Source organism: Tasmannia lanceolata, unplaced genomic scaffold, assembly GCF_043159265.1.
Source record: "Tasmannia lanceolata isolate RefF3 unplaced genomic scaffold, GAP_Taslan_0.1 ptg000044l, whole genome shotgun sequence".
Taxonomy (NCBI): Eukaryota; Viridiplantae; Streptophyta; class Magnoliopsida; order Canellales; family Winteraceae; genus Tasmannia; species Tasmannia lanceolata.
The window spans coordinates 15,893,298-15,916,353 of record NW_027518721.1 but is presented as its reverse complement, the minus strand read 5'-3'; the positions used below and the strand labels follow the sequence as shown (position 1 = coordinate 15,916,353).

Below are 23,056 nucleotides of genomic sequence, written 5' to 3'. Positions count from 1 at the left end.
TAATAAAAATAATGATAAAAATCAAGCAAGATGCAAACTCAAGTTATAAACCACAATTGTGAATTGACATGATTTCTTTCAATCTAAAACGTAAAAGAGGAAATTGTCTTCCACTTTGATATTCCTACAGAACTGAATTTATTTGTTTGACAAATCAAGTAAAAGTGACAATTATTGTTTGGATCATTGTAACCGGGATCGCCCTCCCACCCTCCGACCCGTGATCTAGGGTTGCCAACCCTAAACGTGGGTTGTTTTAGACCCGAATCGCCAAAAATGGCGACCAGCGGGAAAAGGTGAGATCTATAGAGATAGAGGGAAGAAGGGGGAAAGAGAACAAAAAAGTAACTCTCATTCCCACAAGCCTACTGAATTTTGGGAAACCGTGGAAGGCATGCGGCCACTTAAAAACACTAAACAAAAAATCCGACCACAAGGCACTACAAGTTTTAACCTATTTTTTAAATAGGGCTCAAATGTTATTGCCTTTTCCAAAAATTGATATTGGCACTACAATTTTTAATCTCTTTTTTAAATAGCTGTCAAATGTGAATGCCTTTCCCAAAAACTATCAGCAGCCACCAGTTGATATGCTTGACCGTCATATTTAAGATAAGGCCTAACAATGCCTTAGCATCTCTTGGAATAACATTAAACTACAGAGAGGGCACAAGAGAGACCTGGATTAGCACCCCAAACCGACCCGCAATCACATATAGCGAACCAACTTAGCCTACCCTCATTGTACCGCGTACCGGCCTACCATCATACCCCGTACCCGTTCCCGTACCGCTTAACGGAACTGTAAAGACCACCATTTTCAATCTCCCTCGTGATTTTTGTAAAATCTAAATTTTTAATCCTTATTGTTCCAATCAATGGCCTAGATCATCAATCCATCTTGGATCGATGTCGGATCATAAGTTTGGGCCTTTATTTTCCCCTCGATTATCTTAGATCGAATGATCTACGAATCAAGGGTCCTTGTTTTAGTATGTAGATTTATATTATGATAGAAAGCTTTCCTTGAAAATTTTATTTCCATGAAAATAATTTAGTGGAATGAAATAAATTTGGAAAATAGTATTAATTGGGAGAAACCCACATTTTCCCAGGAAAACGTGCGTACGTTTTCCCCATGATTTGGTGGGTCCACCTAAATATTGTAGTAGATGTGGCAATCTTCCAAAGATTCTAATGAATATAGGAAGGACTCATTAAATAGATTAAATTACTTAAAAAGGAGAGGAGAGTGCGCAACTTTTTGTGGGCCCTCTTGCATTTAATCTTTTTTAAAAACCAAAACTCAAAAACTACATATCCTTTGGACTTAATTTTAGCAACAAATATAGAAATGACACCTAAGAGGAGGATTAATAAGGAATCTAACCATCAAAATAAAATAAAACCCAATTGAGTTGGCCACGTTTTTCCTTTCTTGAAAAACGTGCGCTCATTTCTTTTCTCCCTTGCAAAGAAAAAGTGAGAAATCGAAGAAGAAGGAGAGGAGGAGAAGTGAAGAAGGTGGGTGATCCAACCGTTCCAACTTCAATCCGCTCCAAGTAAGTACCCTATTTGCTTAACCTAAGAAATTCTGAGAACTTTAAATTAATGGATCATAGTGTTGTACCCTTTGATCAAGATTTAAAACGTTAGGTTTTTTCGTCTCTTCGTATTCTCGTAAATCTAGAATTTTATAGATTTACGACTATAGGTTTTATTGAAGAAAAATAATAGGATATTACCTTTAAAACTGAAAACTGAAATTTCAGCACTTATGAACCCTTTTAAAACTGAAATTTCAGCAACTTATAAACCCTTTTAAAACTGAAATTTCAGCACCTTTATGAACCCTTTTAAAACTGAAATTTCAGCACCTTTATGAACCCTTTTAAAACAGAAATTTCAGCACTTATGAACCCTTTTAAAACTGAAATTTCAGCACCTTCATGAATCCTTTTAAAACGGAAATTTCAGCACTTTTATGAACTCTTTAAATCTGAAATTTAACTCATTGAATCTGAAATTTCAGCAATGACTTAAAACCTATAAATTCTAAATTTTAAACTATATGTATACCTTTTGAATCTGAAACTTCAACACTAATTGAACCCACTTGAAAATACATTATCGTAATAATGAGAATTATCATTGAAAGAAATAATTGACACCCCAAAACCTCTGTAAGCTAGATATAGTAAAATGGTGTGAATCAAGTGTGATCGGGTGTTGGTCTCACTTTCAGGTTGAGCGATCCTCTATCCTTATTTAGGACTTCATGGGTTCTCTCATCCGGCAGAAGTGTAAGGCAAGTGACAGTGGACTATTCTTGTATATCTCTCAATATGGGCTTGTTAATGTTAGATTGATATTCTAGTTATATTCCTATCTCAAACAGTTATTTTAGTTAAATTATCATGATAATTCCTTTGATTTTATATTTCAACCGCTATGTAGATTTGCATGATGTAGTTTAAAAAAAAAAAAAATGGATTACTTTATGCTTTGTCATGAGCATGTAGATGGGGGTATAAGGGAGGCCGTTGTGTCGTCCTTGGACCAAAATGGTCAAAAGTCAACACGATCAGTGTGCGCAGCCTTGTGTTGACAATCTTACCGAAGGGAAATAATCCCTAAGGCGGCTTGACATGATGTCTGTCATCCGTAATCAAAAGTCCAAAACCGCCACTACCTTTAGACGGGGGTAGTGGATAAGTCGTGAGGCAGAGTACCTGGACGGAAATAAATGAAAGAACAAGAAAAAAGGGAAAATGCCAGATGAGCCCGGGGTGTAGCCGTCGCATGTCATTTATAGAGTTTATACATTAAAGATGTGTGTTCCTTTAATTATTGTCGGTTATGGTTTATATTATTTCTTTATAGTTTCATATTTCGTTTAACAGCATATTCTTCATGGGATCTTCTACATTACCTCTCACCATTATTGTTTGATGTACTTGAGCTTAGTTACTGAAAAATCTTGCTTACGTTGTTTAAACCACAGGAAATGAAAATATTGGAGATGCTGCCTTTGCTGATGAGGAGACCTAGAAGGAGAAAGGGGAGAGAAGGGCGTAGTGGAGTTTGGTTCTTGGGTTCCGATGACGTGCTATGTCATTGTCTTTAAACCTTTTTTTATTTGCAAAACTTATGTTTATTTTCAGACTGCGACTCTTACTTGGGTTTCAAATTTGAATAATATTTGCGGTTGTGGCAAGTTTAAAAATGTAATAATTTAGTTTATTAAAAAATAATAATAATAATGGTGTTTTTCAGCGGGTTTTTCTTTTGCTTGTAGCAGCTCGATTGTTTCGGGTCGTTACAGGAACGAACCGCGTTCCAGGTAACCTTGGTTTGGATTATATGCACAATACAGCGTATAAAACTATAAATCAGCATCCTACAATAGTCTGGAAATGATGTGCAAAAGTAGTTTGTTGTTCAATATGTTGTAATTGTCATTACCCATTCTGCAAGGTTATCTTACTCATAGAATTTCTCAGTCACTATTAGAAATGAGATTAGGGTTAGAAGAGAGGAAGAAGAAGAGGAGTGAAGGATGGAGAGTTTCCACTAGGGAGCTCCTCATGAATATGATGTATATATAGGCCCAAACTAGGGCAACAACGCACAATGACTACAATACCCCTCACTAATACAAGTAATGTCTAAACTAATCTAATACATTATTCAACACATTGCACTTAAATTTTGTTTAAAAAAGTCACAACACTTCCATATGAATGTAAAGCCACGCTGACCTAAATCTAACATCAGAATCAACAATCATATCAGTGCCAACCCTAGGGCCCTTGGAGTTCTTTATATCAGATCATTCAAAGAAAATTTATCTACTATTTGGTATGCAGCCCATCGCATTGAGTCAAAGAGTCATGATCAAGTTGCAAAGATTAGGAAACAAATAAATAAAAACAAATCTTAAAGAGAAGCCAAAGATTAGATAACCAGGGAAATCAATAAGACAACAAGGAGAATGAACTCCCAAGATCAAAACAAGGAAAATCCACTCATGCATTAACAAGAGAAACTGTCTGCCAAAAGAAACACTCCCAAAGCAAATCCAGAAACTAGTATTCATATCCCCCTAAATGAACATAACCTCCTACGCAACCTAGAGCGTTCATTCCCTTTTAATTCACGGCCCTCGATATCTTCTAAATAAAGCATTTCTAAAGCCATAAGGAGACCCAACTTAAAAATAGAATGAAACATTTGAGAAACTCTGTAAAGTTTTCTCATATTTAGTCCTTTCAAAAATTTAAAATTAGTACCTCAAAAAATCAGCTAAAACATGCTAAAAGGAGTGATATTAATAGTTACCAAATATCTGGAATGCATGGAGCATACAGAGCTAAAAATAGCATATTGCCAAAAGAAAAAAAATCAGGTGGTGTTTGTAACCCATGTCATAGCTGTTATTCTCAGTCCCCGTACCTTAAATTCCTAAACTTGACTTCGACTAGACATAACCTTCCAAAAACATATGAACAGAACAATTCCAACAAGGAAACTAAACCTCAACGCTCCCTCCTTGACAAATTGTATCAACCTTGTCCTTAGTGGTTTTCTAGAACCTGATTAAAAGGTTTCTTAAGATAAACTAAAAGGTCACAAAAAGATCAGGACAATAAGAACAACAATCTTTTCTGAATTTCAGACCCAACAATGCATGTGAACTAAACTGCTGATGGGACTTCTTTGCGAGCATCCTGCTGAATCGACACCTCACTGACCCATTGAACCTCCAATCAAATTTGATCAGAGAGAGAGAGAGAGAGAGAGAGAGGGGGGGAGAGATTCAAATTTCAATTTATTTTATTTTTTTGAATGGTAAGATTCAAATGTCAATTGCATCAATATATTCTTTTGAATCATCAAAACTGCCAATAGGATCCAATTATACTTATTCTGCGTACAAAAAACTATTTAGACATTCCACGGTTAGCTCAAACCAAGGGAACCAGAACTGCTATCATATACAAAAATTAGGGCAGTTTAAAAAGTCAGAAACTATCCACGACAACAAATGTTTTACTAACAAAAAACATTAATGGCACGCAAAATGTTGCAGTCAGTAAAACAGCATGTGGGAACGAAAACAATTAGGATCACTGATATGGATACCCTATGCCATTCATGAGAACAACTTTGTTGATCAAGAATAAACGCAAATAAAAACCTCAAATCAGTAAATCTTAGATCAAATCAAACATAGAACAGGAAACTCACTGAATCAACGGATGAGATTATGGATGCAGCACACATCACAAGAGCCAGTTTCCAATGAAAGACAGGTGTACCCCATTGTAATGGATATGGAAATCTAAACCACGGGGAAGATTTTAATGCCTGAGAGGTATCAACGCGGCAGTGTTTCATCTTTAAGACATGCTTTCTGCAGGAAGAGTCCATAATATTTGAGGACGGTAGATGTGTATCACAACCTTTGTAGCTGTAGGCTCCAGTTTCCGTAAGAAGAAAAGCTATGGCCCACGTGATTCCCAGACCCAATGGAACCTGTAAATTATGCCACCGGACATTAAGAATCGACAAACAGAGATAAAAAAAATATGCAGAGGTTGAACAAAATAAAAACTGTAAGCCATAGGATGGTCTTACCGCATAGATTAGAAATACGCGATGACCAAATACAGAGACCTTACGAAGATACTGCAGCAAAAAAGTAGGAAACATATTAGATACTCCGGCATACAACCATGGATTTAAATTTTGGTTTCGGTTTCGGTTTCAGCCTTGGCCGAAACCGAAATTTTGGCCGAAATCTGGTAAAAAAAAGTACTAATTTATTATTTCGGATATTACGGCCGAAATTTTGGTAATTTTGGCTAAATTTCAAGAAAATAATATATTTTTGAAAAAAAAATCATTTTGTCGAAATTTCAGCCGAAATTTGGGCAGCAAAAAAGAAGGAAACATATTAGATACTCCGGCATACAACCATGGATTTAAATTTAGGTTTCGGTTTCGGTATGGATATGGTTTTTGGTATCGGCCTAGGCAGAAACCGAAATTTCGGCCGAAATCCGGTAAAAAAAAGTACTAATTTATTATTTCGAATATTACAGCCGAAATTTTGGTAATTTCGGCCAAATTTCAAGAAAATAATATATTTTGGAAAAAAATTTATTTTGTAGAAATTTCAGCCGAAATTTGGGAAATCCAAAAATTTCGGATTTCAGTTTGGTCCCAACTGAAAATTTCAGATTTCAGCCGAAATTTAAAACAATGCATACAACTGAAACCACCAACAAATTTTGATCATAAATAGCAATTAGTCAGCAACATTAGGTGATAAACCACAAAGATGAAATAATATAAAACTCCAAAAGTACAAGATGAACAAAGCAACATTGGAGCTTTTTGCTGCTCTATACTCACAAGTGCGAAAATAACCACGATCAGTAACTGCATAATACCAATCTCCAGGCAGGTACCCACTTGAGGAAAGCCGTAACTAAAAAAGGAAAGTCCAACAGCCGCAATGGTCGGGGACACAACCACTGGATTGATCAGCCTGAAACAGAAAATTGATTGCTGAAACCTTTAGCGGGTCTTCCTCGGTCTTTTTTAATGAAATCTTTCACCATTCAAAAAAAAAAAAAACTGAGGATTTGGAAAGCTATGTATAGACACTGGAACTGAAAGGAAGTAACACTTCAGAACAAATGTCAGTGTGGTAGTGAACAATGCTTCATGTACTACTAAAATATAACCTTCATGTGCTATGTCAAATTTCAGATACATATATCGTAGAACTTCAGAAATGAAAAACCAAGGTACTCAAATAATATGGAAGCTATTAGTAACTAAATGAACATCAAATAAATCCCTGCTAAAAAGGGCTTTCCATAACCTTTTGACCAAGCAATATTATAGAAATGAATTTATGTCGAGAAAATGGACAAACACACATTTGCAACAACATGGTATATAAATATAGAATTACTGTCGCTTGTGAGGAGGCTTGGAGGTAGTAGAGATTGAGGAGGCTCTTTCGACTGTGAGGGCTTTGGTTTATAATGAAAAGTTGGCATCTGAGTCCCTTCAACCCCAAGAGAAGGATTTATCACTTCCTGAAGAAGCAATGGAAAATCTTTAAGCAGGCGACCAATGAGAGAACGGTAACTTTCTTTGAAATAACAGGTTTACATAATGTGAAGAATTCCCATTCGCCACTACATAAACACCCTTTTTTTATCAAGTTTTTGGAAGAAGAGAGGAGAGAAAGGCTCCTCCGATGGAAGGAAGCAAAGGAGGCAGGGGTTAAGAAGTTGGAAGTTTCGCTGAGAAGGAAGTGGGTTGCTGGAGATAAGAATCTGGAAAAGGATGATGTTTTATCCTTGGATGTGGACCATTTGGAAAATGATATTGAGTGTCTCCTTCGGGAGCTTAGGAAATGTGCTTATTAAGGACAGTTTTTAGCACTTTTTGGATGGTACAGATTCTGGAAAGTTTAGATATCTTTTGGAAATGAGTAGTTGGTACTATGGGGCGTGGTTTTTGTCCTGGGGACGGGTACAACAGTGTCACGATCTTCTGTTTTGATCCTGGAAGTATTAACCTAGTTGCTTGTTATGTATGCAAAGGGGGACCACTGGTCCCCTCCTTTTGTAATTTATATTTGATCTATAATATAATATGTCAATTTTCAAAAAATATATATAGAATTACTGTCAAAGGGGCACACACAAATGCAGAGGAAATTCATATTGGCACTCCCTTCTTTTGATAATTGCACTCCTAAGTTTATTAAACACTATATTAGTCAGTTGTTTACTTGTTTATACTTTATAGCTTTTTGGGAGATTTAAATCGTCTTGTAGCTAATTAGAGATGTATAAACTTAAGAGTAAAGACAAAGAAGACACAGCAACATCAAATCTTGCATGGAAACCTCACCAAATCCTCATCAGAGAAACTTGAATAATCTCTAGAAACCTCCGAATATCACAAGAATCTTCGATTTTTACCAGAAAAGGTGCAATATTATTTATGGGTTGGAAATGGGGGAAGTCAGCCCAGATCATTCTAGAAGAATTCTACGGAGTCCTCATAAAGCAGTAAAATACATAGTTTTTGCCCACCATTTATTGGTAGCATCCTTTAGAAATGTGTTTCACTCATTGCCATTTTTTTCCTTTTTCACCAGTACATTGAGAGATAATTGTAAAAATTCCAATTGTTCTCTTATTTTCTAATGAAAGCCCATAAGTCTTTATTTTCCCTCCAAAAACACTAATAGACCATCATATCATTAGGATGAAACATTTGCTATTCAAACCATTCGTCAGGATACCCTATTCTTCTCCCATCTCCTCCTTTTTTTCTTTCTTTTTTATTTTTGCCAAAATTCCAATTGGCTCTATGACTACTCCTTACACTTGCTATGTTTGGTTGCCACATACCTGGCATCCTCAAGGATGTCCCAAGTAGAAAAATGCTTTTTTGGTAACTTTTATGGTGTTTGATAGCTAATTTAGCAACACAATCCCTAGAGACTACTAGACAAGATTCAAAGGTAATAATTGCTTGTCTGGTGACATGGCACTCATGTTCTCTGCTTATACCTTCCATGCCATCCTCCTCAAAAAAGATTCAATCCCTAGAGACTACTAGACAGGATTCCAATATGACCTTGGAGATACTGTTTGGCAGGACCCATGACATTCTTCGTCCATGACATTCGGAAGAACTTAAATAGATTCATCCAAACTTGATGTGCGTAAAAGCAACCCAAGAGCAGATGATCCAAAGAATCTTCCGCATTGTAGCAATGTACACATTACTTGCCATGCGGAACCCATGCCTCTGGAGTCGACACAAGTGTTGATTCCTTGGTGTACCACCGTCCACGAAAATGCAATTATACGGGGTGGGGCAATAGGTTTCCAAACCTTGGCACGAGTAGATGTTCGTAGGTTGTCGTCAGCGATCTTTCGGAAGAAAGATCTGACAGAGAAATCGCCCTCCGGGTCTGGCATCCACACCCATCTATCCTCCTCATTCAGCGATAGGTAAGTCCCGGATAGAATTCGTATAAGATTTTGAAAATGATCTATCTCTGAATCCTTCACATTCCTCCTCAAACGGATATCCCACAAGAAACTATTAGATCCTTCACTTCGCAATAGATAATCCGCATTTCTGGATTCCCGGTTTGCCGCCAATAAGAAAAGATCCGGGAATCTGTCAGCAAAAGTATTCTCTCCAAGCCTTAGATCGTACCAGAAGCGGACGTCCCCTCCTCGACCCACCCGATATCGAATATTAAACAAAAAAAGGTCACGAGTGGAGCTAATAGATCTCTGTGCACCATATCCAATTCTAGGTGACGGCCTTCTACACACCCATTCACCCCACTCAGCCCCATACTTTTCGGTAATGATATTATGCAATAGAGAGGTCTTGTCCATCCCAAAACGCCACACCATTTGCCCAACAATGCCTTGTTCCTTTGACGAATTCTACCGATGCCGAGCAGCGCCCCCCCCCCCCCCCCCCCAACCTTACTCCATCTGATCAGATGCTTCATTTTTTTACCACACTCCTTAGGGCCAAAGTTTCTCCCTATTCATCAGCAAATCGTAGGACTCGGCTCTCTTCCCTCTCTCGATGAGGTTGTCTTTAGGGTCCACCTCTCTATGCGGGTTAAGGGACCGCATAACATCCCTCTTGAGCGTTTGGCTCTAGGTGCACACTCTGGGAGTGATCGTAGTGCTCGTGGTGGACGTTTTGGACATGGTCACGGACTCACGGTCGTGGAGGTGGCCATGATTCAGGGAGAGGTCGTGGTTCTGGAGACCGTGGATCCCGCTTTTGCACCCATTGTGGTCAAGAGGGTCACTCCACTTTTGTTATGATTCGCATCTAGAGTTGTGGCCCTCTCATTATGCCAATCATGCCTTTGTTCCTGCGGCATGCCTTTGTTCCTGCGGCATGCCTTTGTTCCTGCGGCTGAGAGTTCCACTCCTTTTTCGACGCAAACCGAGCGTACTGATTCTATGCTTGTCTCACGGGTAGAATATGAGGCCTTATTGCGTTCCCAAGACAGACAAATTGCCACTCTCGCCCAGCAAGGTAGCGCCACATCTTGCTTCCTGTCTAGTTCTGGTTCATGACTCGTTGACTCTGGAGCCTCCAACCACATGTCTGGTAACTCAGGTTTACTTTCTTCCTCCCAGGCTTACTCTTCTTCGGAATGTTTGGCTGCCTGGGCTGATGGGAATACCTCTCCAGTTACTGGAGTGGATGTTGCTTCTCCTCACCTAAATCTTTCTTGTATCTTCTGTACTCTGTGTGCAACACACACATATATATTATGTTTATGAGAGAGGAAGAGCCATTCAACTCTCTTTTCTCTTTCCTCTCCTTGTCTCCTTCTCTTCTCTCTTCTTCTCCTGTAGAGGTTCGAATACCACTAACACTCGGGATCGTCTATGATCAAGGTACGCACACTGACTCTATTTTGCAGAATGCAGATAGTACTTTTTGTTCTATTTTGCCACAGGATAGCGCCTCACGATTTGAGATTTCAATAGAAAAAACAGACAACACTTCGTTGCGAAGGGAGTGGTGATTCCTACTGGGGAGAGTCCAAACCCCTTCGGGATCAGTTATCTTATAGGCAGTTCAGAGTCAATAAAAGGGAAACAGGGACCACTACGGGCCTGAACTCAGATGTCAATGTTTTCATGGTGAGGGATAATTCTGCAAAATCTGGCAAAATTTTGAATACCTACAGATTGTGTATCGGCGACTGCTGGCAGATACCGAAACCTGAACCATGCTTTTTGTTCGAATCATAACCGGAAACCATGCTAATATCATCTATATCACTCGATCTAGTTCCAAAGAGAAACTTAATTTTTTTTTGGATCACATTAGAAAAGCGAAGCTAATAATATGAACAAATGCACCACGTTCAAAAGAAATAAGGAAATAAAAGGAGAATAACTGTTTCAATAATTGAAGACACATCATCAATCGCAACCATATTCAGTGTCCAAAGTCCAAACCAATCCATACTATAAAACTGAAAGATATAACCACTATGGAAATAAGAAGCCAAAATGAATTCATATGCATTCGCGTCTATATGATGCTTCGTAAATATTCTGAATTCACATGCCAACAAGATTTCATGCACAGGTAATGATGGACTGAATATCATAAATATCAATTAGAGAGGTGAGGCCGTTAAGAGGACAACCTTAAAAAGAATGACATCAGCCCACTATACCCCATTATTGCTTGAAATGCAGACGATATAATTATAGCCCCCTGTAGCTCCTTCATGATATGCTTAAATTTCTGCAATAAAACATCACTTCTTTGTTGAGTTTTGTTGCAGACCCACTCACAACTAAGAAAATAATAAAATGCCCATATGGTTCATGAAACATCCATAGAATAGCAAGTTAACGAGTACAGTAAAAATGATCATAACCGCATGTATTGTTATCAGAATTTGCAGAAATCAGAATACAAAAGTATAAATGTCCATACAAGATTTCACATTAAGGAAATTCTACTTTTACATGTAAAACCAACTTAATTAGGACCAGCATTACGAGAGGGAAATCAACAACAGATCAAACTATCACTAACACAGAGTTAAACACCCTACAGCAAGATAATGATGTGAAAAGTCCCATGTACATTCTATCTCAAAGGTTTGCAAAGTTATCCACCACTAATTAACTTCCATTTACACAAGGGTTACTTTTATAAGTTCCACTAATTAAACCCGTCATTATGACCCTTCCATCATTGATGTAATGCCACGATCATGAGTGTAACCATCTCCCTCATTATCCACTGTTGAATAAAGGAGCTTTGCTAAGTTGATGGTGATGGGGATATGGTGGTGAAAGAACTGAGGGAAATTAGCTTGATGCTAGGTTGTAGAAGATGGGGAAGGTTTCCAAGCACATATTTGGGGCTTCCACTATAATGGGAAACAAGCTAAAAGTTTTTGGTGTCCAATGTGGAAAGATTTGAGATGAAACTATCTACTTGGAGAAAGGATGTGAAAAGATTTGAGATGAAACTATCTACTTGAGATTAAACACCCTACAGCAAGATAATGATGTGAAAAGTCCCATGTACATTCTATCTCAAAGGTTTGCAAAGTTATCCACCACTAATTAACTTCCATTTACACAAGGGTTACTTTTATAAGTTCCACTAATTAAACCCGTCATTATGACCCTTCCATCATTGATGTAATGCCACGATCATGAGTGTAACCATCTCCCTCATTATCCACTGTTGAATAAAGGAGCTTTGCTAAGTTGATGGTGATGGGGATATGGTGGTGAAAGAACTGAGGGAAATTAGTTTGATGCTAGGTTGTAGAAGATGGGGAAGGTTTCCAAGCACATATTTGGGGCTTCCACTATAATGGGAAACAAGCTAAAAGTTTTTGGTGTCCAATGTGGAAAGATTTGAGATGAAACTATCTACTTGGAGAAAGGACTTCTAAATATATGAGGGGGGTTGCTCTAATGCAGTTGGCTCTTTCTAGCTTGCTAGTGCATTACAATTACACACTTTCATTTCGTAGCCTCGATAATGTGATCAACTAATTGGAGAGGCTTCAAATAGACTTCCTATGGAATGATAGAAAGCATAGAAAGAATATCCTCTGTTGAGCTGGGATTTATCGTAGAAGTCAAGAAAGGAAGGTCAAATACCTTTTTGGTTAGTAAATTGAACCACTAAAAATCATGGACGATGGGTTGAGATTCGAAGGCTGAAAGAAATGAACTTATACCTTCTAGGGAAATGGTTTTGGTGTTCTGGTCAGGAAGTAGTGCCTAAAGAAACAGGTTATACCAAAAAATTCTGGGACCTGTGTAGCAAGGTTTCAGGTTTCGGTTTCAGTATGTGTTTCGTTCGTGACAAAATGGAGACATGTCAGTTTTCGATGAAATTGTTGGTAGAAATCATGTCAGACTACGAAAATGTATGGAAACATATGCGAATGATGGATGTTTAAGATGAAATTTCAGAAAGTGCTAGAATAAGCACAATTTATGAATATTTATACTAATATTTATTCTCGAGATACTACATTTTACATGCAATTCATATGAATGTTTATGCACAATATATGCACCACATTTCAAGTGCAATTCATATAAAGATAATTATTTAACACATACAAGTATAGTATACCACCAATACACTTGTCGTTTGGTTTCAGTATGCATTTCAATTTCGGTATCCGTTATGATGGGGATGGAAACGGAAACAGTTTTTGGAAATGGAAATAGAAACATTCCGGTTGTTTCATGATGATTTCGGAGGAAATTTAAAACCATCAAGTGTAGGAGGGCAAGGCCTGAGAAAGAGAAGGGGGAAGTTCTATGAATGCAGAGGATCAAGCATTTGGAGGGCCTTATAGTGGTTTCAGAAAGTGCTAGAATAAGCACAATTTATAAATATTTAAATATAATATTTATTCTCGACATACTACATTTTACATGCAATTCATATGAATGTTTATGCATAATATATGCACCACATTTCAAGTGCAATTCATATAAAGATAATTATTTAACACATATAAGTATAGTATACCACCAATACACTTGTATTTTGGTTTCAGTATGCATTTCAATTTCGGTATCCGTTTTGATGGGGATGAAACGGAAACATTTTTTGGAAATGGAAATAGAAACATTCCGATTGTTTCATGTCGATTTCGGAGGAAAATTAAAAAGATCAAGTGTAGGAGGGCAAGACCTGGGAAATAGAGGGGGAAGTTCTATGAATGCAGAGGATCAAGCATTTGGAGGGCCTTATAGTGGATGCATTATATAAACTAGTCATTAGTTAGTTATACGACAGGCGTGGCTGATAGATTTTGTTTCTTGACACATCGAGCATCTATTGGCAAGTCTGAGATTTCTTCTCTTTAAATGGTCCTGGTTATTTATTTTCTCCAAACAAGCAGTCCATGTGAACGCAATGATATGGGGTGGAGTTGGCGCCCACCATAAGATCCTCCACAAACCATGAGGGAGGAAGAGGTCATGTTGTGCTTCCGAAAATAAGATCTAACTACCTATGTTCCAAGAGTGTTAGGAGACTAGAGAAGCTTATCTTCCTCCGAGTGCAAAATAAAAACCTGATTGATCGTTATTCCACGGAGCACTTAAGGGTTTTTTCATCTAATTTTTTTAGCAAAATATTTAAGGGGGTGGTGAAAGTCTTTGTTATGGTTCGTTTGTTTTTTTTTTTTACTTGAGAAGGTCCATATTAGTAGGTCAGAAATAGTGTGGAGATGGGGTTTCACCATGAAGTTGTTCCTACTAGTTGGAGTTGGTGAGTTAGTTGCATCAATGTTTAGATTGTGGTACTTCCCAGTCCTCTTATAGTTATTGTCTTTTGTTCAATTGTTGGGCATGAAAAAATTCTTGTGGAGATAACACCAACATCTCTTGGAAGTGACATGCACCCTATTACTTAATATGAATGTACCAAAGCCCTATTGGGGAGATGTTCTATTCACTGCATGTTACTTAACTAATCAGATGCCCTTCATCTTGCGTAGTAGTCCCTATATTCTGTTTTGTTTCGAAACAGTCATTTGCTTTCCCTTCCCCCTAAAGTGTTTGTCTCTCTGTGTACGCTTCGTTCACTCTATGGGCCTTGACAAATTGGATCCTCCTGCAATTAAATATATCTTTCTAGGATACTCTCGTACTCAAAAGGAATATTGTCATTCCAATCCCTTTTTATGTAAATAGTTTGTCTGTGTTGACATCATATTCTTTGAAGGTACTCCCTTCTTTGATCTTTCGGGATCCTATAATCTAGATATTGTTCCTTCTTTTTTCAACCCTCTGATACGGTGATACCTACAATCCTCTGACAGACCCAACTGAAGACATAACTGTCACTCAACACAGCGCTTTGAACTCGGTATTCTTCCTTGGAAACCGGTATATACAGGACACGAAGTAAAGGTATCAACTCAACCTCCCTCAACCGATCTTCCTATTCTTGCTTGAAAAGGTAAATGGTCTACACTCAAAATCCCATTACGAACTTTATTTCTTGTATCTCGTTGGATACTACCAACAAAAGTTTTGCCGCATCCCTTTCTTCTATTGTTCTACCCCATCCTTTCCAAGAGGCGATATCTGATGATGGATGAAGGCCATGGACAATGAAATGGGTCAGTTGGAAATCCTCTCAATTATTTGCAGGGAACCGTCCAGAAGGATGTTGTTGGGTTTTTGTTTTTTTTTTTAAAGGTAAGATGTCATTGGGTTTACACTATTCAGTATTTGCTAAATGAAACAGTTGAAAAGTTGAATACCAGATTAGTTGCCAAAGGCTACACACAAACCTTTGATATTGACTACTCCGTAACGTTTGGGCCGGTTGCTAAACTAAATTTCCTCTTAGTCGTTATTTCAATTGCAACCAATATAGATCGGCCATTTTAGTAGCTTAACTTTAGGAATGTCTTTCTTCATGGTGACCTTCATGAAGAAGTTTATATGGAGCAACCTCCAGGGTATATTGCTCGGGGAGTCTGTAAAGGATTGTAGGCAAGAAAAGGCGATATATGTTTTAAAAGAGTCTCCTTGGGCATGGTTCGTGTAGCCGTGTGGATCACTCTATAATCATATGGAGACAAGACGGTCATATTGTGATTCTAGCAGTAAATGTGGACGTTATTGTAATTATTAGAAATGATCATAGAACGATAGATGATGTAGAAAAATAGTTCGTAGAACATGCAGAGACAAAAGATTTGGTTAAAGTACGTGATTTCCTTGTGGCTGAAGTTGCAAGGTCAAAATCTGGCATTAGTCCATACAAAGGATATATGCTAGAGACCTCTTGTCAAAAATAGGAATGTTGGGAGCAAAGCCTATTGATACCTCAATGGATCCCACTACAAAGTTGATCAAGGACAAGGGAGAGTTGTTTGAAGATTCTAGTAGAAATTTCCGTCTGGTTGGAAAACTTATCTACCTCATTCTCACACGTCGAGATATTTCCTTCATTGTAAGGGCCAGTTTGATAGTAGCATAGATAAACCTTGAACAAGACCATGTCTCGGACTGCCTATTGACATGGATATCTTGTCCTAACATAGTTTTACCTTATATTTCTGGATATTATTATTATTGTACAATTATTGTTGTTTATTATTTGCTTAGTATTGTACTATCCAAACTATTTGCAAGTATTGTAGACTTTGTAGTCGATGAATCACTCTTTAATAGCTTTTGATCTAATAGAAGTAACTCCACTTGACCAAAATGAAAATCCAATAGGTGAAAAGGATCATATGTGAGTTGCACATTTAATCACTCGTCTTTAAGAGAAAGAGAGAATTCGTTGCAGTTAGTTGTTTCATTGAAAATATAGTAAAGCAGGCATCATCTCTGACTCCTAACAACGAGCTCAACGAACTCTATCTTCTCCTCACAATCTCTGCACGAATTTCTCAGCCAAAATGACCCACACTGGAAATCCTTGCTAGAATCTCATATTCTGGTAAGCAAATTTCTGTCTTCACTGTGAAGAACAAGAAAGTCTTCCTAGTACTCCTCTCACCCTTTCTTCTAATTGCCTCTGTCATCGTCACTGTCTGCGAGGCCACCACCTCCCGCAAGAACTCCGGCAACCCAGTGAACTTTTCCTCTCATTCCATCATATTATCCTCATGCATCAATACTTGATTACTAGACCTTTGCTACTCGTTAATCGCCACCATCCCCGGCATTACCAACAGGCTTGCCAGCATGAAAGACATCATCAGGGCATCACTAAACCTGAAGACAACCAACCATCATCGAGGCCGACTTCAAGATAGAGAATCTGATTATTTGCTCAGAGTAAGGCTGACTGGGAGAAGACAATTCTCCATGACTGCCTAGAAAACATCGATGAGATGCACAAGACCACTGATGACCTCAAGATCTACCTCCGAATAAAAGTTTGGTGCAACACGCCAACAATCTCAAGATTCTACTGAGTGCGGCCATGACGAAGGAGTCTAATGGTGAGAGGGCGAGATAGGATTTAGGGGTCCACAGATTCAACAAAAACCTACTTCTCAACTTCCATTTTCTATTCTTTTGATCAGGAGACGCTTCACTTTTCAATCCTCCTACTAGTGACACTATCACGGAGAAAGGGAAAGAAAAGTTCTAGTATACGAAACTTAACACAGACAAGTCTTACTCGTGGTAAGTGAAATCCCTCCTCTCAACTAGAGTTTCACTTGCTCTTGTTTTCCAGGCTAAAATCATAAGCTAGTTCCTATCCTTAAAAAATTATACCGTAATTGTGGTGCATGTATTGTCTTGTATTGTGGCAATAATACAACACCCCAATGGACTAATGTGCGCAACACAGACGAGTAAGCTTGATGGGGGTGCATGGGGCAACACGCCCCTATCGGGGTTATAATGGGGCAGCGCCCCCAAAAGGAAAATTAAATTTTTGGTTTTGCAATTGTCAAACAACCAATTACTCCAAAAGCTTAAGCTGGTGGAGATGGCGTTATTTAATCTTTTTATACTTTAACACTCCCCTCAAGTGTGGCCCCCTTTTTTAGGGTTGGCCTGCACATGGCACGTATGGCCTCTCTTTTGGTTTGGCCATTACATGTGGATTTTTAATATCAAGGAGTTTTGAACCCAGGACCTTTGCCCCGATACCATGTCAAACAACCAATTACTCCAAAAGCCCGATACCATGTCAAACAACCAATTACTCCAAAAGCTTAAGCTGTTGGATATGGCGTTATTTAATCTTTTATACTTTAACAGTGATAAAGGGTATTTTGCTAATTTTCTCGATGTAGTGGCATTGATATATAAGCCACATATTAGGGTTAGGAGAAGTGAGGTTTTCTTTTGAGTTTTCTTGGCAAATGAGAGATTTGTAACCCTAAACCAAAATAGTGAAACTCTTCTCCCATAGACATTAGGCACACAGCCAAACCACATAAATCATGTGTTCTTGCTTTGTGTGATTGTGTTTCTCGTATCTTTTTCTTGACATATGCTACACATCGTGTTTGATCCTATTTGAGAAGGTATTTCTCGGTTTTCTACAGTAACCAAACACCCCCATGTGTTGTAAGCCAGTTCATGTAAATTCCTTTTGTAAATCATTGGGAGGTTGTACAGTGTAATGTAAGGTACCTTAAGGGGGGCTCTAAGAAAAGGGCTTATATTCAAGATAAATGGTCACTAAAGAGCGGAAAGCTTCTTAGATGCATATTGGGAAGAATCACCTTTGAACATGTGTTCAACAACTAGCTATTATACATTTGTTGGAGAAATTTAGTCACATGACGCAACAGGAAGAAGAATAGAGTTGTAGTTGCCCGATCAAGTGCAGAAGCAGAATATTGTGCCAAGGGCCCACACAGCATGTGAACTGATACAGTTAAAGATAACAGAAGAATTAGGATTCAAGGTTTCTCGGACTATGAAGTTGTACTGTGACAACCAAGCTACTACTTGCATTCCCAACAATACTGTGTTTTATGAAATGGTCAAACACATTGAAGTAGATTGTCATTTCGTTGGTAAAAAATTGTCCGTAACTTGATATCTACATGTATGAGATCTGAAGATCAGTTGGCAAACATATTTACGATAGCTTTGCCACGCAACCAATTTGAAAGTATTTGATCCAATCTTGGCATGGATGACATCTATCCACCAACTTAAGGAGGAGTATTGAAAGAACTAAAGATAGATAGGGCCCATCAGCCCACAGACGAATTCCTTCATATCACTTAAGAGTTAATTGTTTTATATTTGTTTGATAGCACTTGCACGCATCACTTGATAGCCCTAACAGCGTTTTTGTAAATATTGTTAAGAGGGATAGAATAAATGTATTAGATAATTGAGTTGGGGGACTAACCCACATGAATTTCCTCTTCTCTTCCTCCTCTTCACTTCTTTCATTACTTCTTCTCCTTTAACTCTTTATATGTAGAAGATCATAGTGACTTATCTTCATCTTATCATACAGCAAACGTGTCAGTTCATCGTTTGAGTGCTAAAGCAAATGTCAATATCAAGCATGTGGCAAAATATAACACAAGACTACTTCCCAAAGTGATTGAAATAACGAATTTTGGTAAAGCCCCTCCAGAGCACCCAAACCGCTCCTCTATCCTCTAGCACACTGAATACAAGGTTCTTGTTTATACTGAAAAACACTGTCTTGGCTGAAATCAGTGTCACTTCACTTACACACGCGCGTGCACACGCACACGCACACGCACGCACGCACCTTTTACGCAATTTGAGACAAATTAATTTAATTTCCATAAGCAATAGACTATGTTTTCAACATCAGACTGTAATTTGTATCTATCATTAGAACACTCATTCCAAATTTAAGTGTACGGGAATTATCTGCATTTCATTCACATTGTAAGTCGCAATAAAAGATCAGTTACACACTATTCAGTATCTTGGAGCTTCAGCCCGTCCCAAATTCCTTTTTCCTAAAAGTCAAAGCCTAGCATGCATAGACAAGGTCAACGTTGACTGATTAAGTTGTGTTCTGATAACCAAACTTAGTTTTACACTTGGCTGATTTACATGGCATGTGGCGTGATATGTCATTTTGAAAGAAAAAGAAAAAGAATCACAGCCACCACTGTCTTAGCCATCAGGCTTCTAACGCCGTACGATTAGAAACCTTCAAATTTAAGTTTGGCTCGAGATTCCTTATAGAGAATTCTTGCACCAAAGCTAGGGCTCTTTTTGTGGAACCTTCTAAGGTATGAATAATGAAACGTGCAAAGTCAACGCTCGGCACAGCCTGTGAAGTACCACTAGCATTATTGGATCATGCATTTGTAGCCTCAATCCAATAGTCATCACATAGCTAATACCAATCCAACTGCCAACAAATCGACTTTTCCCTTGGAATAGAAAAAATCAAATCCAATACAGTTGCCAGCTTCAAGATTTTCAACCTATGGATTTCCAGAAGTTGACATCATAAAATTATCAATGGCTAAACTCATGCCATTCGCTGAAAGCTCCGAATCAAATAATGTATTTGTCATTGACAAAAGTACTACTTACAGTTACATTATCAGGACAAAATCACAAAATGGTATATCATGGCAAGTTATTCATGGTAGATTAACCAACAAAATTCCCATGCAATGAATGCAATTCAAATAGTAGCATGACATACAAAGAGGAGTATCTGGTTTTGAACAATACACGCCATAAAAGAACTTAACAGAAATAAGAAAGCATCATTAGAGCATCATTAGAAGAAAGCACGCAAAGTGAGGAGAAATATACATTCTCATCTGATGCAATGAACTCAGGGGAATTGATAATGGCCAGCACTGGAGCTAGATAAACAAATGATGGGCCCTGTATTAATGGTAATCTTGACCCAAACAACGTGTGCAAGAGTGTTGTCAATCCTGACACGAAAAGCACTGTAGACACCACCATCGATGTATCTTCCTGTAAATTAGTCAATTAGCTTAAAGATCTACTGTCAAACGAACCCTAAGCTTCTTTTTTTTTCTTTTTTTTTGAATGGTTAACCCTAAGCTTCTTCACAACTAGAAAAATAGGAAAAATTTGTAGAAAATTGCTCACCGAAGAGCCACCCATTGCTGGGACTATGACAAGCGGAATGAGAACCAAAGAACCCAACATTGAAATATAGTGTTGGAATCCATAAAATCCAATGGGTACTGAAAAAAAAAAAAAAAAACACGGTTAAATTACATATTAAATATCAAAATCTATAAAAAAAAAAAAAAAAAGACACTAAACTTTGAAAAAGAAAAAACATACCTAGCCCAGGAGTATCTCTGAGCTCATACTTCATATGAGAGTGCCGAATAGGAAACTCTTCTTCATCATGCACCTGAGGCAACACATCCACCTCATCTTCCCGAATAGGTTTTGGCTGCGGTCTAGGATCAGACCGAACCTGCCCGTTCGGTCCACCACTATTCACACCCCCATTCGTCTCCCTCCTCTTCTTCAGATCTTTCTCCGCCACCGCCGGCAATCTCTCGCTCTCCCCTCGTTCACCATTCACTGCAACAGCCTGACCCGCACCAGTTCGGCCTGATTCCAGATCTAGTTGCTCGACCGGATTAGGTTTTGGTGGCGTTGGTGTTGCAATTATCTGACCAGAATCGCTCGCATTCGTCTCACCTGAAACCTTAGGTTTGTAACCAGTCCTCTTAGCCCATGAAGACGGCATTGCCGTGGGCTCAGCCGGTACTGGCGGCCATGGGCCGGGCCGCCGGGGTTTCGAAAGGTCCGAACTTGCCATCTATCCTCCAAATTAAAGCTGCATTACACGAGAAATGATTCAGATCCGATCTGCAGATAGGTTTTTGAAGAGGGTTTCTGCGAATTTCTAGGGTTTGAGGCGGGGGGGGGAAGGAGAGAGAGTAGGAGTGTTAATAGAAGGGTTGAGAGCGAGGTGGTGAGGTGTGGTGTGTTGGGTTGTCTAGAGTGAGAAACGCCAAAAAAGAGACAACTAAGAAGTGTAGATCCAAGTCTAAAACTCGTTTCTTCGCGTGTTATTCTGATGATGTCAGCAGGGTGGACAAAGTATCACTTGTTTGTCTCGGACAAGATACACTGTATCTTAGTAACCTGATTAATTTTCTCACACTTAATTTACCTGGGTGCTGATATTTGCGCAACGTTGTATTGATAACGGCACAATTTAGTCTTGTCTTTTAGTTCTGAATTGGTGCTGTGAAGCCTTTCAGCGTTTTTTGGGAAGGGAAATGAAGTCAGCAGTAGCACAACCATATTCTGTTATTTTCACTAACCCATCTTGTCTTTTAGTTTAAAGATTTGTCTAAAGGTGATTAACATTTCTAAAAAGGCTTTCACAAGCTAATTAAAGAAGAAATGACGGCTGGGTTTATGGAAAAGATAATGTGTGTCATTATCAAAACATGGTAGTGCTAATATCTGTAGTTTGAATTTATGTGGAATGCTAAGTTGAAGTGTGATCTTGCAAAGACCAGCTACAAAGGCAGCCCCCCCCTATCGGACCATCTCACCGAAGTGGATTGGCACAAAAATATAAAAGTAAAGGAATAATAAATGCACTGTAGGGAGATGATCTAGCGGTGCCCTTCAGTTTAGCAATCCTCTAAACATATTGATAATTAAGTAGGGGGAATGATATTTTCCTCCCTGAAGAATAAAAATCCCCCGTTTAACGTTACAATCAGCAACTACCAGTTGTGGCCATTGTGGCCATGGAGGATAAGGAGAGGGGAAAGGAAGGCAAAGATTAATTAAGGGAAATGCTACTTGAGAGGAGACGAGAATGGATGGTAAGGGCTAATTTGTTGGATTTTGAAAACTCGGCTGTGATTTGGGATTTAATTATGTCTGCAAAAATCCAGAAAAAATCTACATTTCAGAATTCAAAAATGGGTCCTATTGCTGCTAAAATCTGGACTAAGCTCTCCAAGAAGAAGGGCCCTGCAGCCTAGGAACACAAAAAAGTGTTGGAAAACCGTAGGAGTTTGGACTCCAAAGGGACACTCCAATGCCTGAGTCAGAGTGGGCAACAAATACTCTGACAACTCAGCAAAGTAAAAATGACTAAATGAATCTGTGTATCATGAATTTTGGTACCCTTTTATAGAGTAGAGTCCTCAGTCATTTAGGAAAGTTGTCTCTCGGGAATCTCTCATGATTTACTCGTCTCCTGAAATTTCGGTTTGCTTCCTGAAGAGTTATGAAGTTACCCTTTTACCCTTTTCAGTCTTTTGTGTGTACATGCTACGTGTCAACCTCTGATTGGGTGCTACTTTTTTTTACACCTAATATGTCCCATCTCCATTGTTCATTTAGCTTATGGGGTCCCACACAAATGATTAGCATGATAACTTGGTGGGTTCAGGTGTGAATTATCTGATCTAATAGAGAAACATGGAAGATGATTGGGTCCTATGATTCTTATCCATTGATCTAGGGTTTTGCTAATTAAG

At 38.5% G+C, this 23,056-nt stretch overlaps 1 protein-coding gene across 1 annotated transcript in view; it reads right to left on the bottom strand.

Annotated features, from left to right (window-relative positions):
* Positions 1 to 21,573, bottom strand: part of LOC143863478 (nucleobase-ascorbate transporter 12-like) — a 34,243-nt gene extending 12,670 nt beyond the window's left edge. The window contains exons 1-7 of the mRNA XM_077374149.1: positions 20,877 to 21,573; positions 20,676 to 20,773; positions 20,367 to 20,537; positions 11,252 to 11,352; positions 6,421 to 6,556; positions 5,641 to 5,691; positions 5,251 to 5,538 (exon numbers count right to left, since the gene is read on the bottom strand). Of these exons, the coding sequence (XP_077230264.1) occupies positions 5,251 to 5,538; positions 5,641 to 5,691; positions 6,421 to 6,556; positions 11,252 to 11,352; positions 20,367 to 20,537; positions 20,676 to 20,773; positions 20,877 to 21,366 (1,335 nt within the window). The 5' untranslated portion in view covers positions 21,367 to 21,573. The remainder of the gene's footprint in view (positions 1 to 5,250; positions 5,539 to 5,640; positions 5,692 to 6,420; positions 6,557 to 11,251; positions 11,353 to 20,366; positions 20,538 to 20,675; positions 20,774 to 20,876) is intronic.
* Between the last annotated feature and the right edge of the window lie 1,483 nt (positions 21,574 to 23,056).